The sequence below is a fragment of the Vanessa cardui genome, chromosome 28, assembly GCF_905220365.1.
Source record: "Vanessa cardui chromosome 28, ilVanCard2.1, whole genome shotgun sequence".
NCBI lineage: Eukaryota > Metazoa > Arthropoda > Insecta > Lepidoptera > Nymphalidae > Vanessa > Vanessa cardui.
In genome coordinates, this window is record NC_061150.1 from 1516159 (window position 1) to 1531250 (window position 15092).

General features: G+C 32.9%; 1 protein-coding gene across 9 annotated transcripts in view; it reads left to right on the forward strand.

Moving 5' to 3' along the window:
- LOC124541416 (LIM domain-binding protein 2) overlaps nt 1-15092 on the forward strand; it is a 70301-nt gene that overhangs the window by 37748 nt on the left and 17461 nt on the right. The window contains exons 1-2 of one of the 9 annotated variants that reach the window (XM_047119282.1): nt 5486-5565; nt 7497-7964. The exons of 1 other annotated variant lie outside the window; for it this stretch is intronic. In XM_047119282.1, coding sequence (XP_046975238.1) covers nt 7789-7964 — 176 coding nt within the window. In that variant the 5' untranslated portion in view covers nt 5486-5565; nt 7497-7788. Of the gene's footprint in view, nt 1-5485; nt 6053-6075; nt 6092-7496; nt 7965-15092 lie in introns of those variants that run through there. 7 more of the 9 variants (XM_047119280.1, XM_047119276.1, XM_047119277.1 and 4 more) reach the window with 7 other exon arrangements.

The following is a 15092-nucleotide window of genomic DNA, read 5'->3' on the forward strand; positions in this document are numbered from 1 at the left end:
AAATAAATATATACAATATAACAATATACATTAAGAACTTTTTCGTCGTTTGTAAGTATAGAAATTATTTTCATGTAACGAAAAAAAAAAAGTTTAAAATTTTGGAATTCCGTAAGGTCGCCGGTACGTACACGAATAATTGTTTCAATCGTACAGTACACGTGTAGCGGTGACTGAGACTGTGTGCGGTTAGATACAGCGACTGAGATGATTTGAACTTAGTATGGATTGTTTTTTTTATGAATATGGCAACGGTTGATCATTATTCGGTTTCTATTTTTTTTTAAATATACTTAATAAAATAAATTTACATTTTTAATCTAAAATTTATTTATCCATATATACCTACTATCAGATGACTGATCTATATTATGTATAGATAGATAAATGTGTCTGTTATGTTAGAAAAATTAGTTCATGTGTTTCAAGGTAGGTTTTTAGGTAAATATTATCACATACATAGCTAAAATCTCCTATATTATATAAGCAAAAATTATTAAGAAAAATTGAAATTATATATGTTTTTAATTAAATAATAATAATATTTTTATAAGAAATGGGCATTATATTTAAATGAAATAAATATAATTGTAACAAAAAAAATCACAACTATCCGAGCACGCTATGGCATATCTAGCTTGACGCCGCACGCACACAGCCGCACTTTATTGTCTTCACGCACACTTAAATGAATTACATCGGTGTGGGTGAGTTCAACACGCTTGTACGTCGGACGGGGAGAAGGTTGTAACTGAATTTTCTAGGTATTTTTTTTTTCTATAAGACATTATATATTTTCACTATTTCTTGTTAGGCTTCGTCCGAGTGTTTGCTTTACCTGTGGCAATGTTTAAATGAAACCTTAATAGACTAATCAGATTCTAAATTCAAATTATGATTTTGCTTTTGTTACCTGATGAGGTGTTTACAATTGTGCTCGATGTGTAGTTCCTTTGACAGATAATTAAGCTATGTATACGTGTATGTTGTTGTATGATAGACACATGAATGTATGGAATATAAGTAACATATGTTCAGCTTAAGAAACTTATATAATTGTTAATTATAATTGAAGATAATTATGTAAATGTATCTACGTACGTAAACTCGCAGATCTATCGTGTTTTTTTGCCTTTTAGTTACATCGTTATATTACTTTATTATTATAATAATATAATCATTGTTTTTAGGCGTCATACAAGAGTACTCGTTTTTTAAAACGATGGCCATATCGCAATAAATGTTTTTTGTATTTGATCCGACTAAAATATAAAGTATTTAACTACATACATCTGAAAAGATGGCATTATCTTTCAATTGGTGTGTATAGAAATTGTTTACAACTGAAAGTATATTGAAATGGTTAATATTTACTAAAGTGTATTTCCAAGACCGTTTAATACGAAACAATTACGATGTATCATCGGCAAAATACGTAAAACCGATCACATCCGAATTGAGTACGCTATCCCAAATCATCAATTTTTACTTATGTGAATATGATCTTTACACAAACGTAATAACTTGTAATATGACGTAATGTATTCGTCAATTTGACTCGTCGATTTACATGCACTTGCTTTCTCGGGTCTGAACTGACGCGAGAATCTATAGCGACGAATAGCGTCGAATGGAGCGATAGGGAGCTATTTCTATAGGTTGTGTGAATTATGAGTAATCGGTTTTATTGAATATGCTGATGCTACATCTAAGTTGTGTCGTACTATACGTCAATACGACGCCTACTAATTATATTTCAAAATATTTGTAAGTCATTTCACATCATTTATAGACAATGTTGGATAAATTTGAAAATGGAAATATCCTTGCAGCGGCTAAATTTAGCATGTAGTCGTTACTCATTGTGATACTAGCAATTTATTAACAAATATATTATTATTTATTTACAAAAAGAAATTATGCAAAATTGTACACGACATTGTTATTAATAATATGGCTAATAGTATCGTCGTCATAGTCCTACAACCAGGTATATAATTATAATTGTTAACACTATGATAACCGTCCGGCCGATTCGGCTCTTAAGGTTTTTAATTTTTAATAAAAATGAATTTATTATATTACATTTTTCATAAAATTATACTGTAATAATGTATTCAAAAAGCTAACGACGTCCAATTAAGCGTAATTGTTAGAACCGTTTTCTAATTTCACAAAAATACATTATACACATCTAGAAATACCAGAATAGTTCAGTCAATAGTAATACTAGATTATTGTACAATGCATAGCTTGGAAAGCTAATATGTATATATTTTATTCTAGACTCACTCAATATTGTATCAGCGATAAACTCAACAAATAAAAAATCACTAAATTAAACTTCAATTTAATAATAAGAAAATGCATTGTTAAAAAATTTGGCATTACATAAAAAAAAAATTATCCCAAAGAAATTTTTACTTGTCGCCATCTCAATGTATCCCGTTCGTGTACTAATAATAATAAGCTGTGTTAGTGCGCGTGAGACGGAATGCGCGCGTGTGCGTGGCTTGTGCCTCGTTCACATCGTTCTATTCTACTTGAAAGTAAATTCGTATCTCTCAAGTAACCCAAAGAACTTAGCTTATATTATCAATTTAAACTATTGAGAATATTTATTATATTTTTTTTTACTTGGTGGTAGGGCTTTGTGCAAGCCCGTCTGGGTAGATACCACTCACTCATCAGTTATTCTACCGCCAAACGACAGTACTCAGTATTATTGTCTTCCAGTTTGAAGGGTGAGTGATCCAATGTAACTACAAGCACAAGGGACATAACATATTAGTTCCCAAGGTTGGTGGCATATTAATGATGTAAGGAATGTATAATATTTCTTATAGAGTCATTGTCTGCGGGTGATGGTGACCACTTACCATCAGATGGCCTATAAATATTTACATCTAAATTAGATATGTCTGATTTAATAGTGGAAATAGCAGGAGTTCTTGATAATTGTAATGTTTATTTCATAGTAAAAAGTTTATTAAAAATATTCTTTTATAATCAATTTCTGACAAACAGCAAATTTATCTCATAATTGTATAGTTTATAGTAATACTGGTATAGTATTTCTGTCCTTAGGCTACGTTGCATCCCCATTTTTTAGACACCTCATAAAGATATTAATTAGGTTAAAATATTCGTAAGTCTGAAACTTTCTAAAAGTCAAATATTACAGGCAAGTACTCGAACGAACGTAAACGCGCTCAAAACTGCTGATAGCCCCTTATCTCATCTACTACTACGTCAACAGACTGCAACCGTCCCTTGCTCGCACACTTACACTTGTACAGCGCTATCTCACTCGAACGCCGGTCTCATCGTCTCTTTCACGCTAATGAATTAAATCAACAACCTCTCGCTCGCACCCTCTCGATAAAGAGATGATCAGCGTTCCCTATTTGAATTTATTTCGAATTTGGAATTCGATTTTTACTAGGGATGCATTACGTATTTTTTTTTCAATTATCGAGTATTTCAATAATATTTTTATTATTTTTTTTAACATATTATTTGTAAAATTTATTTTTATTATTTTTTTATACTTTTGTGAAAATTTTCATACCGCATACAATCTCGAGATAGTTCCATCAAAATAGTTGAAGTTTACAGACTCTTAATACTCATCGCTGCTAGTACTCGGTTATATTTAACGGTTTTTTTATCGTGACTTAAAACCGATAATAATTATACATTCTAGGTAATTTTAACAAAGATTGACGTTATCTGTGCAATAAAACATTAAATTACTGACTATTACAAAGTTTTTTTATGTTACTTTTTAATCTGTTTTAATCATTTTTACCTGTCGAAGAGTAAAACGAACAAAGTCAATTTAAATTTGTTAGTCGTTCATATTTATTTTTTAATTTTAAACTAAATAAGTTTCATTCATTCACTCACTGAACGTCCAGACCGTTCCGCCGCTTTCACTAACTTTCTAAAACCGCAGTCTTCTTATTTTTTATTATAGTAAAGTACTGCATATATCTATTTGTTCGAGGTTATCTCTTAAACTGTCAGATTTTGTTTTGTACACAAAAACATTCGATAAACGAAATACGACATATAGTACATAGTAATTAAGTTTTATAATGATCAGAATAATTATCAGTTAATTTATTTTATTTTATATTATATACAGAATTTTATATAAGTCGGAAAATTTACGACACGACTTTCGTAAACTTTTGATTGTTTCAACTGACAGGGTTTCCTTACTCGGGCATTGAAACCTTTTAAGAGAACAATCCCACTAGGGATCTTTGTTTTCGTGGTCAACGCGAACAAACCGACGCGCAGATCCCATCACCTGTCCGAACAGGTTTTTGTTTTTTTTTTTTTTTTTCGATACAAGTTGCGAATGCGATTGACCGCGGGCCGGTTTTAGATATTAATCAATGTGACATAATCTAATCGTGTTGAAGTTGCCGCCATTACCGGCGGAGACGCACGACTGAGGCCGAATGCGACGCGGTTAGGTACGCGACACATCTGACGTTTCAAACATTGACTTTAAATATTTAACATGTTGATGAGATATCTTCTTCATAAAAGGAATGGTTATACGTTTGCTTATAATTACTCAATTCACCTATTTTTTAAAAATATGCTTATTGTCATTCCATTAAACTGTTTCAGTAATACAAATATATGACCAAATTCAATCTATCTCAAATAATTTACTCTGTATGACTTTCTTTACATTCAATTACGAGATGAATTAATACAAATTTAGGACACTCAATTGTATTTGATTTATTTATAATAAACACATCCACCTATTCGAAATCAATTAAATATTCATATTATTATTCCATCCGGTGCAGTAATAAAGAAAGACTTTTCCAAATTTCGTCTATCTCACGTAGTTTACTCTGTATGACTTTCTTATTTACTTTCAAGTACGAAATGAATTAATAGAAATTTAGCACAGTCAATTGTATAATTGTAAATTGTATTTGAATTCGTGACTTTCCGTGCTCAATCCCTTGGGCGATCTTGGTGCTCGCTATCTAGCCTCTCGAACAATGTTTACTGAGCTGATACTAATTTTGAACCTATTTAGCCGTGTGCTCGGTCCATAAAATTGCTACCGGTCATACGTACAAAGTTTCGATTTCTAATTATTTATTATAGAAGGAATTTATGTTAAAGCATATGAATATTACATAGTAATGACTATATATTTAGAGGAATAAAAATTTAGCTCTTTTAATAAAGGAATTAAATTTGATATTGAAAAATAGGTAATCGCTCGAAATATATTTAATTAATAAAGTTTACGAGATTACATGGAAACTGGATTTAAAAACAATGTATGTATTATGTTGACGCGATCTATTTGTTTCTAACGACAGAATGTCGGTCACGTACCCGCCGAGTGTGACGCGAGACTAACCCGAGACTTGCCGAAGGTTCCCGAGCGGCTGACAGCTCGTCACTCGTCCGTCACAACGCGGCACACTTCTTCTATGTACTCGATTACATAGGTGCAGTGTACGTGGCCGCTAGCGCTCTCCACTGCACACAAATTTCGGAATCGATAATTTATTTACAGTTAGTTGCAATGCGACTTTTTCGATAAATCGATTCTAGTTACGTTATCTACGCATTTTCATTGCACTGTTGTCGCGGCCGCGTCGCGCTGCGGACGCGAGTGTCGACGCCAGACGATTATCGTCTCATACACGACGTACTTAAGATTTATTATAGTGTGTATACTGTTATTTAACGTAGTTTCAGGTCGCTTTCCGCGGTGTATTCCGAGTTTTCCCGCACGTGTGCTTCACTGTTTACGTGTGCCACAGCTAGAGTCATTGACACTCGGCATGACATACATTCGGAGAGTGACGGCACGCCAACACGCCCGTTTTTTCGCGAGTGCGGAGTCTAACACGTTTCTCAACGTTATCAGAAGTATTTTTTGTCTGTGGTATTGTTTATTATCAGCATATCTGAGTGATAAGCGACTCTCTCTGAATGTCGCGTTTTGCGAGTAATGATTTCCGCTTAGCGTTGATTAGTGTACCGTAATTTATACAAGGTATCGTGTAGTGATGATAAGTTTATTCAAAATACGACTGTTGGTTTTGTGCTAAACGTTTTTGTGTTTCCGGAATAGATAATATTTTAAAAATGCAACCGCTTCCGAATTTCCGCTCTTATATATAATTATGTTATTTATAAAGTTTGCAATTTTTTTTTATGTTCGGGCTTTGTAAGATTAGTGCTGTTCTTAACACTTCATCAATTTTAACTTGAATGGATTTTTCCCGCGCGCCAAAAATTCCATTATCACGTTTCAGTGACGATTCGGATTATCGATTTATTTTCGCGAGTCATGGACGTCACTAATGACGTTAGCCGTAACAAAATTATCCCCTTTCACTTTGCTCGATAAAAAAAAAATACTGAAAGCATGAAAAAAATATCTGAACATCTTGCCCAAAAGTACTAGGCGTTCATAAATTTAGAAGTGATTTCCGCATTATGTTTAGTACGTTAGTGTAGATTGCGTCCAAATATGTATTTGGCAATACGAGCATCCTAACCTGGACATAATGACGCGTGAAATTTTCACGGACATCTGTCCGTTTATTTATAGATGTAGTGTTTGATTTGTGTACCGCGCCGTAGCTCACCTACATACCTACGGCCGTCGTAGCTCGGAATGTACATTATATACATCTTGCACTATGTCGGCCTGTACGTTGATATAACAATATCAATGTCGATGTGTGCGTGCCGTAATGAGCGCTCTATGTGCTAAGAAACAGTAAAAAGTATGGCGCGAGCGCACGGAGCGGCAACGTCGCGCGTTCGAGGCCGCAGCGGTGAAAACAATGCCTTTTATTACTATATATTTTTTGAATAATTAATTTCTATGAATATTTTAGTGTTTATAATTTTGTCAATGACAATTTATCGGTTCTCGGTTTTGAAGAAAATCATTTAACTAAATACGAATACAAAAAAATATGATTTATACTTCTTACGTGCAATGCTCAGTCGGATTTATTTTTAAAGTTTGTGAAATAAGTTAACGGCTAACGAGACTGTGGTATACCAATGCAATATGGAATATATCAATTGAATTTAAAACAAACAAGCTACCACGAAAATAGCCGGTGTAATAAAAAAAATAGTAACCGATGTTGACCTTTCCGAACGCAGCTTACTAGCGCGGCCAGCTGACGCGGCGTTGCCGTTCCACCGGCATAGACGTCTATCTGCGTGCTTATCGCCTCTAACGCATCGTAACAGAGGTCACTTTCGCGTAACAATGTTAAGTATATAAAGGATATAGGACGTTTCATCAGGCTAGATGACACTTCCCGCGCGAAAAATTCGAAATGCTTTTTATCAGTCGTGTTCGGCTTGTACATTTAGTTGGTCCGTGTGATTCATCGAAGAATTATTTATTTTATTACTATTTGATAAGAATTAAACAAAAAAAAAAAACGTTAAAAATAAATTTATGTTTGCAGTGTTTTTGAATTTGGAAGAGTGATTTATTGTTAGTGTAATGTGTTCAAGTTAAATAATATAGTGCAATATATATGTGATACCAAAGTGTCCAAAGTTAGAAAAGAGTATTTATTTAAATTAAAAAATATATATATAAATAATTTATTTACTACTAAAGTAACTTTTAAAAAGATATATATAAAAAAAAAATTGACGAAAAGTACCAGGGTCGCATAAATCTCGCGGAGGTTAAATTCGCGGTAACTAGTTCGCGCGTCGAAGGCTAGATGGCGCGGTGACAAAGTGGCCTACATGCCGGTGGCGCTGGGCTCGCTCGGCGGCGAGGGCGAGTACCGCGAGTACCACCACCTCTCGCCGCACCATCCTCACCACCACCCGCACCCGCATCCGCAGCACCACCAGCTGCAGTATGAGTACGCGCCGCCGCCGCCGCCGCTCTACCACCCTATACCGGACCCTTATTATAGGTAAAATATAAGAATAGTCCAAAGACAATATCATAAAGATTTTCTTTCATTTATTGTTGATAATTAACTCTAATATATAGCAAACTAACTCACTAACGTCAATTGTAATAACCACAGTATAATATTATATTATTAATATAATTAAATAAAGCAACATATAAAACCGAAAAATTATATATACTTAGTAATATATTTTTTAATACAACGGTAACAATTGTGTACTATAAGCACATTAGTTGAGGTATTCCATAAGAAACTCGAAATTCACCGTATAACACGATCGTGAAATGTCAAAATGACTAAAGTTATCACTTAACTTCTAATAATTGATATATTACAGTTAGTTGATTGACAACACATCACGAGTGAGATTCGAAGTGAATACTAATTAAAAATCCTGATCTTTTTTCTCTCAATTTTGTATTCTGCTATGGTTTATAACCCACAGCTTTTGATTTGTCCTCTAACTCTTAATGTCTCTCTATGGGTCGAAATGTCGGTCAAAATTATAATTGTCAGTAACGTAACAGTCCAAAATTGGGGTTATATATATTAATGAACTGAATTAATTAACTTTATCGGTATCACATATATGAAATATTTTTGTGTATATGTATATAAAATAACACGTCCTCATGATCATCCATCCTTGCCTTGCCTTGCCCTTATCCCAATTTTATTCGGGGTTGGCGCAGCATGTCTTCTCCTTCCATACTTCTCAGTCAGACGTCATCTCACAAGTAACATTCTTTCTAAGCATATCAATTTCAATCATATATCGCCTTTCACACAATCCATCCATCGTTTCCTTGGTCGTCCTCTAACTCTATATCCATCCACATCCATGCTCAAGGCCTTCACAGCATGTTCCCCATCCCTCCGCATTACGTGCCCATACCATGACTTGCCGCCTTGCACATAACTTCTCGATTATCGGCAGGGACTTAAATATCGATAAAAACACAGTAACGTTTTCTCTGCAAGTACAAGATAACGTTATATTTGAGAGAAACGATACATAAAAACGATATTTTGCTATGCTTTGTATGTGTATAACGTTTAAATTACGTTACGATACCTTTCTAAATTAAACGTTTCTAAAATATCGTTATAAAAAATAATAACGTTATTATTTATTGTTCTTTGCCATCTCTTTTACTCAATGCTGTTTACTCTCTTTTTCGTATTTTTTATCGAGCGTCGTATCTAAAGCAATAGCGTACGTTTTGTGATCGTCAGCGCAGCAATTTAACTGAGACAAGATTTGACTTAAGGAACTAGTGACCAGCTCTGAGTATGTTTAAAATAATTTATAAATCTTTTGTATTTTTTATAAATTATAATAAAATCTTTAGCTATATGCGTTACGTAGTTAACAACCGTTTTCGATATCCTATATGTCTATTTTTTTTTACTAGAGATAGAAGTTTTTCGTAAATAAATATTTTGTTAGGGGCTAATTTCAAACACCTATCGTTAATAAATGGATCCGCAGATTGATATAATATTGGAACCAGTTAACTAAGCCAACTTGATAACTTTACTTATTAAAAAATCGATTACTTATTAACGTTAATTAGTTCCGCGCGATCCTAATGTTATATAACGTATTGATACCATTTTAATATTTCTTTTTAACCGACTTCAAAAAAGGAGGAGGTTCTCAATTCGTCGGGGCCTTTTTTTTTATATGTATGTTACCGAATTACTCGAAGATGGCTGGGCCGATTTTGACAATTCTTTTTTTGTTTGAAAGGGCATGTTTTACAGGTGGTCCCATTGTCAGGAGATCAGGATCTGATGATGGGATCCTGGAGAAATCGAGGGAACTCCTCAAATTTTATAGGCACACCTATAGTGATTTCGGTTTTATTCAAAGTGCCTTGGTTATATGCTCACGAAAAGTGACATTTGATGAAGTGGAACTGATGATGAAGACCACAACTAGTAATCAGAACCTATTAGTAAGTAACTATTTTACGGGCTTAGTTCTATTTCTGTAAGATAGTCGTCAAGCAATTGATGTTAGTAAACATGCCTATGATGAAGTCTAGCTGATGGTGGACTACCAGGAGAACTCCTCAATGATTAACGGCATTAAAGTGAATGACAAACACTACCAATTGTAATTATAAATAACAAAACAACACTGAAAAGCAGTAAATAAATTTTTATAAATAAAAAAAACCGCCTTCAAAAATTAACTAAAAAGAAAAAAAAATAATCAGTTACATCCATATCCAATTTACGATTTTTTAATCACCTTTTGAAGGCGGTGCCAACAAAGTAAATAAATTCCTATATTGAAATCATTTAATTTGTATCGATAGTAAGGTTTGTCTAATGGTGTCATCTATACAATAAATAGATTTAGTTTTTGTATGTATGTATTATGTACCTATATGCATATATAGCAATGTTGGCACAGACTTTGAGAGGTGATTAAAAAATCGTAAACTGGATATGGATGTAACTGATTATTTTTTTCTTTTTAGTTAATTTTTGAAGGCGGTTTTTTTTATTTATGAAAATGTATGCAAACAATTTTTCAAATATCTGATTTAAATATAGATACCATAGCAATACAAATATTTAATACTGAATTGAAAGAAAGAAAAGAAAGAAGACGAACACTAGTTATTATAATAGAACTAATCAGAAAGCATGAAAAAGAAAAAAAATGTACTTGTATGTTATTCTAAACTAAGTAATAAAAAAAAAACTTTTTACCGAACAAAATAATAGTTGCAGTAAGAAGTAGCATATTTTAACGTCAAAGGTCCAATTGGTTTTATAGAGCTTTTATTCTATTTAATTATATAATTTCTATAAACTTACATGGTTCTGCAGGATGAGAATTAACTGAAATATCTATGTCTTTTGAAATTTAGGAATGAAGCGAAGTATTTCTCCTGATAGAATGGACCCGGAAGCAAATAATCGCCCAATATCCCCATCGTTGTTACGGCCTACGAGATCCAATACAGATGAGAAAAATAAGAATAAAACACGTTTCAGCGTCCAAATATTTAAGCCTGAATGTTGCACTATGCACATATGTGACGATAGAAGAAATGAATACTTTGTCCAATGGAGAATGTTCACTAATTTTGATTATTAGCGCTCTATATTGTCTGTCAAAATAAAAAATAACAGTGAAAGAATTAATTGATACGTCAATTAGTTTCCGAGTTATAAGTAAAACAAGTTGTTACGCACGACGCGGGCTGCCGGTGACGGTGTGACGTCATTGTACAACACGCTCAGTCTGGCTCACTCGGTCCGCCCGCGACTGCGCGCCGTCGATATTATACCCAAATACTTTTAAAAATGTCCAGTCCAAATACTAGGAAATCATGTATTTTGATTAAATGTAAAAATACAACTACCAATTTGCCGGAAAAGTTGTATTTTGTAGTTCCAAAAGATGTTAAAACGCGAAAAAAATTGATAAAAGCTATGCTTTTATCAATTTTTTGTAAGCGATTAGATCGATTACAATAGCGTATTCATAGTACATATACTTGTATCTCGTCGCAGAGCTCGATACCATCGAACATGTATTTCTCATCTATATCATGTACTACCTGAGGAGAGGAATAATCAAAGGATACGGTCGACAAAGTAGACGAGGCGATGGAGGTAATTTATTCCTTTCTGAAAGAAAACTCCAACTAATGTCAATTTTCTATTAGCGAGTTAATGAAAAAGACGAAAAACGTGTCACAAAAATTATTACGAATTTGTATGTCGGAAGATACTGTATCATTTTCATTACAGTAATTTTTCGATATCTTTCACAAGAATAAAAGAAACTTTGCCGTTTCGTAAATTCAAATCGTTTATAAAAAATACTTTGGTAAAAAAGGCATATTATTCAATACAAGATTTTGTAGATTATAAAAAAGCTTGGAATTAATACCTGTTTCCAGGCAGGATACATTACATACATATATATATAATGGTATTTAACTAATATGACTGTATTTTTTAAATATTGAAAAACTGAGTAACTTCTGAGTTTCTTGCCGGTTCTTCTCGGTAGAATCTACTTTCCGAACCAGTGGTAGCTTCAATTAATTGTTAAATGACGATTCAAAAGTGCTTGTAAAAGTCTACTTGAATAAAGTTTATTTTGATTTTAATAGCGAAAAAAAAAAAAATTTCTGCCAAAATTCGTGTATTTTTTATCGAAATCTCGATAACGATGATCGATACATGAAAAATGTATAGGACCTTAATTGTAGATCGTACAAAAAGCAAAAAAAGTATTCCATAAAAAAAAATCGTATCTCGATAGGGAACCGAGGAATGATAAAAAGTGATACTAAACGGTACGCTTCCCGCGCGGCGTGTTGTGAAATGACGTCACAGCACTCGCGCGGCTTTAAGCGGGACTCGATATTTTTCGAAACTTTGAATGCCTATAAAACCAAAACTACTAGGTATTTTGAAGTAAAACAAAAACTAGTGTATTTGTATACATACAGGCTTTACTGAAAAAAAAATCAAGTGATTTGGCATACCTAGTAACATTCTACATTACTAACTGAAGAGCTCAAATATATTAATCCATGTATGAGAACAAGATGCTACATCAAAATACTAAATTTTTTAAATGAGTTGAAAAATTACCATACAAATAAAATAGAGTTAACGGACACAGAAATAATGTCAGCTAGACATTGCAATCGATTAGAATCAATTAGAAGCAATACTTTATTTTATAAATTATTATATTATTATTTTCATTATTAACTGATCAACCAATGCTCGGCATTAAAATAAATAAAAGACGAAAGCTAGGCAGCTATTTTTTTTTTATTATTTTTAACAGACACAATTTTAGTGGATTTTAAATAATTTATCAATAATTATAAGGAAAGTAGTTACCTAATGTAACGTAACATTCAGTTTTATTACACTTAAATGTTTTCAATAGCCAACTAAGAATGACTTAAAACAAAGTTGTTAAAAAAAAATGAAGAAAGATATTATTTTTTAATTTTTAGTTATTTTACTTAGCAACTGTGAACACCGTGTAAACAAAATTCTGTCTTTTAAATTGAGTTATTCACTACAATGGATAAATATATAATAACATAGGGTGAATTAACATATATTAAATTATAAAGGACAATTTAATTAGAAAATTCAACACTAAAAACATAAGAAAGTGTCGTGAGTTTTATCTAAAAAAATATTATAATATAATGTTATAGTGTCAAATTGAACCAACAAATTATAGACTACGATAATATTAGCAATTAATTATAGTATTACGATATTATTAGATATATAGTAATACTTCGCAAACGGTTTATGTCTTTATTGTTAAGAAATGTCCATGCATTAAAACGTTGCCAGCTTGATTCACGAACCTAGCCTGAGCTATCTAATAGGCCAATGAGATCCTAGCTCGTAAGTCGCGCGTATTCGCGCACTTTTGGAAGATAATAAGTTTGGCAACGTCGCCTTTTTATCGCTATATTAACGTTATATTGCCTGTCATTATTTCGTTCTGTTATTTTTAAAACGATATAAAAAATATTGAAAACGATATGTATGCTGAGGTAACGATACCATTATAACGTTATTATATCGTTATGAATTATGTTATGAGTAACGTTTTAAGTCCCTGATTATCGGTGTCACTTTCAAACTTCTCCTGACTGACTGTCCTGACTAACTGATTCATCATTGCTGATCGTAAACTATTAAAGTTAGGGCCATGAAATGTTGTGAGCAGGATGGTTTTATTGAGTAAATCCACCAAGAAAAGAATTTTGAAAATTCTTCTTGAGGGGTTGAAAATTTGTATGGAAATCTGTCGTTTTTGAAGTTAGAGACTTGAAACTTTATTTTTGAAATACTGATTAAAAATTAATAGATATGTATTTAAGGGTTTTTGATATTGTACCCTTAAGGGGGTAAAATAAGGGTTGAAAGTTTTTATGGAAGATATAATACACACCAATGTGATACAGAAAGAGGTCTTAAATTAACCCAATATTTTATGTTATACATACTGTAAATATATTCAACATCCTCGCGAGCAAAACCGCGGGTAACTGCTAGTTTAATACATAAATCTATTAAAAATCTATGGATAAAGTTGTGCCCGAGTTTCTGTCCCTATGTATGCTTAGATCTTTGAAATTATACAACGGATTTTGATGCAGTTTTTTTAATAGATAGAGCGATTCGAGAGGAAGGTTTTTGTATATAATACATGTACAATATAGTAAAGAAACAAGAAAAAATCTATAGTATATTTAGTATCAGCATTCGGGCCGGGTCGCTAGTTATTTATATGTCTAAATAGATATCCGACATAGTTATCTTAGTATGCGTGTCAGCTACTCTTTATAATCGCCAAATATACTGTACAAGTCAAAATTAAAATATACTTTACTCAAGTAGGCTTTTACACGCACTTTTGAATCGTCTCTTAACAACTATATTAAGCGAAGTTACCACCGGTTGGGAATGAAGATGCTATCGAGAAGAATCGGCAAGAAACACAGTAGTTACTCTTTTCTAACATTTAAAAATACAGTCATTTTAGTTGAATACAATTATATATGTGACGACCTCCATGGTCGAGTGGTGTGTACACCGGTTTTCATGGGTACGCCACTCTGAGGTCCCGGGTTCGATTCCCGGCCGAGTCGATGTAGATTACCATTAGTTTTCTATGTTGTCTTGGGTCTGGGTGTTTGTGGTACCGTCGTTACTTCTGATTTCCATAACACAAGTGCTTCAGCTACTTACATTGGGATCAGAGTGATGTATGTGATGTTGTCTCATATATATATGTATGTAATATATCCTGCCTAGAAGTCAACAGGTATTAACTCCTTGCTTTTTTATCGTCTTCATAATCTGGCATTGAATAATATGCCTTTTTAACCAATGAATTTTTTACAAATGATTTAATTTTATGAAACTAAGTCTCCTAAGTGCGTAAAGCCGGATTTCAAGGTATGCATACTCTGAGTCTGCGAAGAAAAGGACGCCCTGAAACAATAGAACTCTGAAGGCCCTTATAGGTAGCCCTATAGACAAGGGACATAACATCTTAGTTCCCAAGGTCAGTGACGCTTTGGTGATGTAAGGAATGGTTAA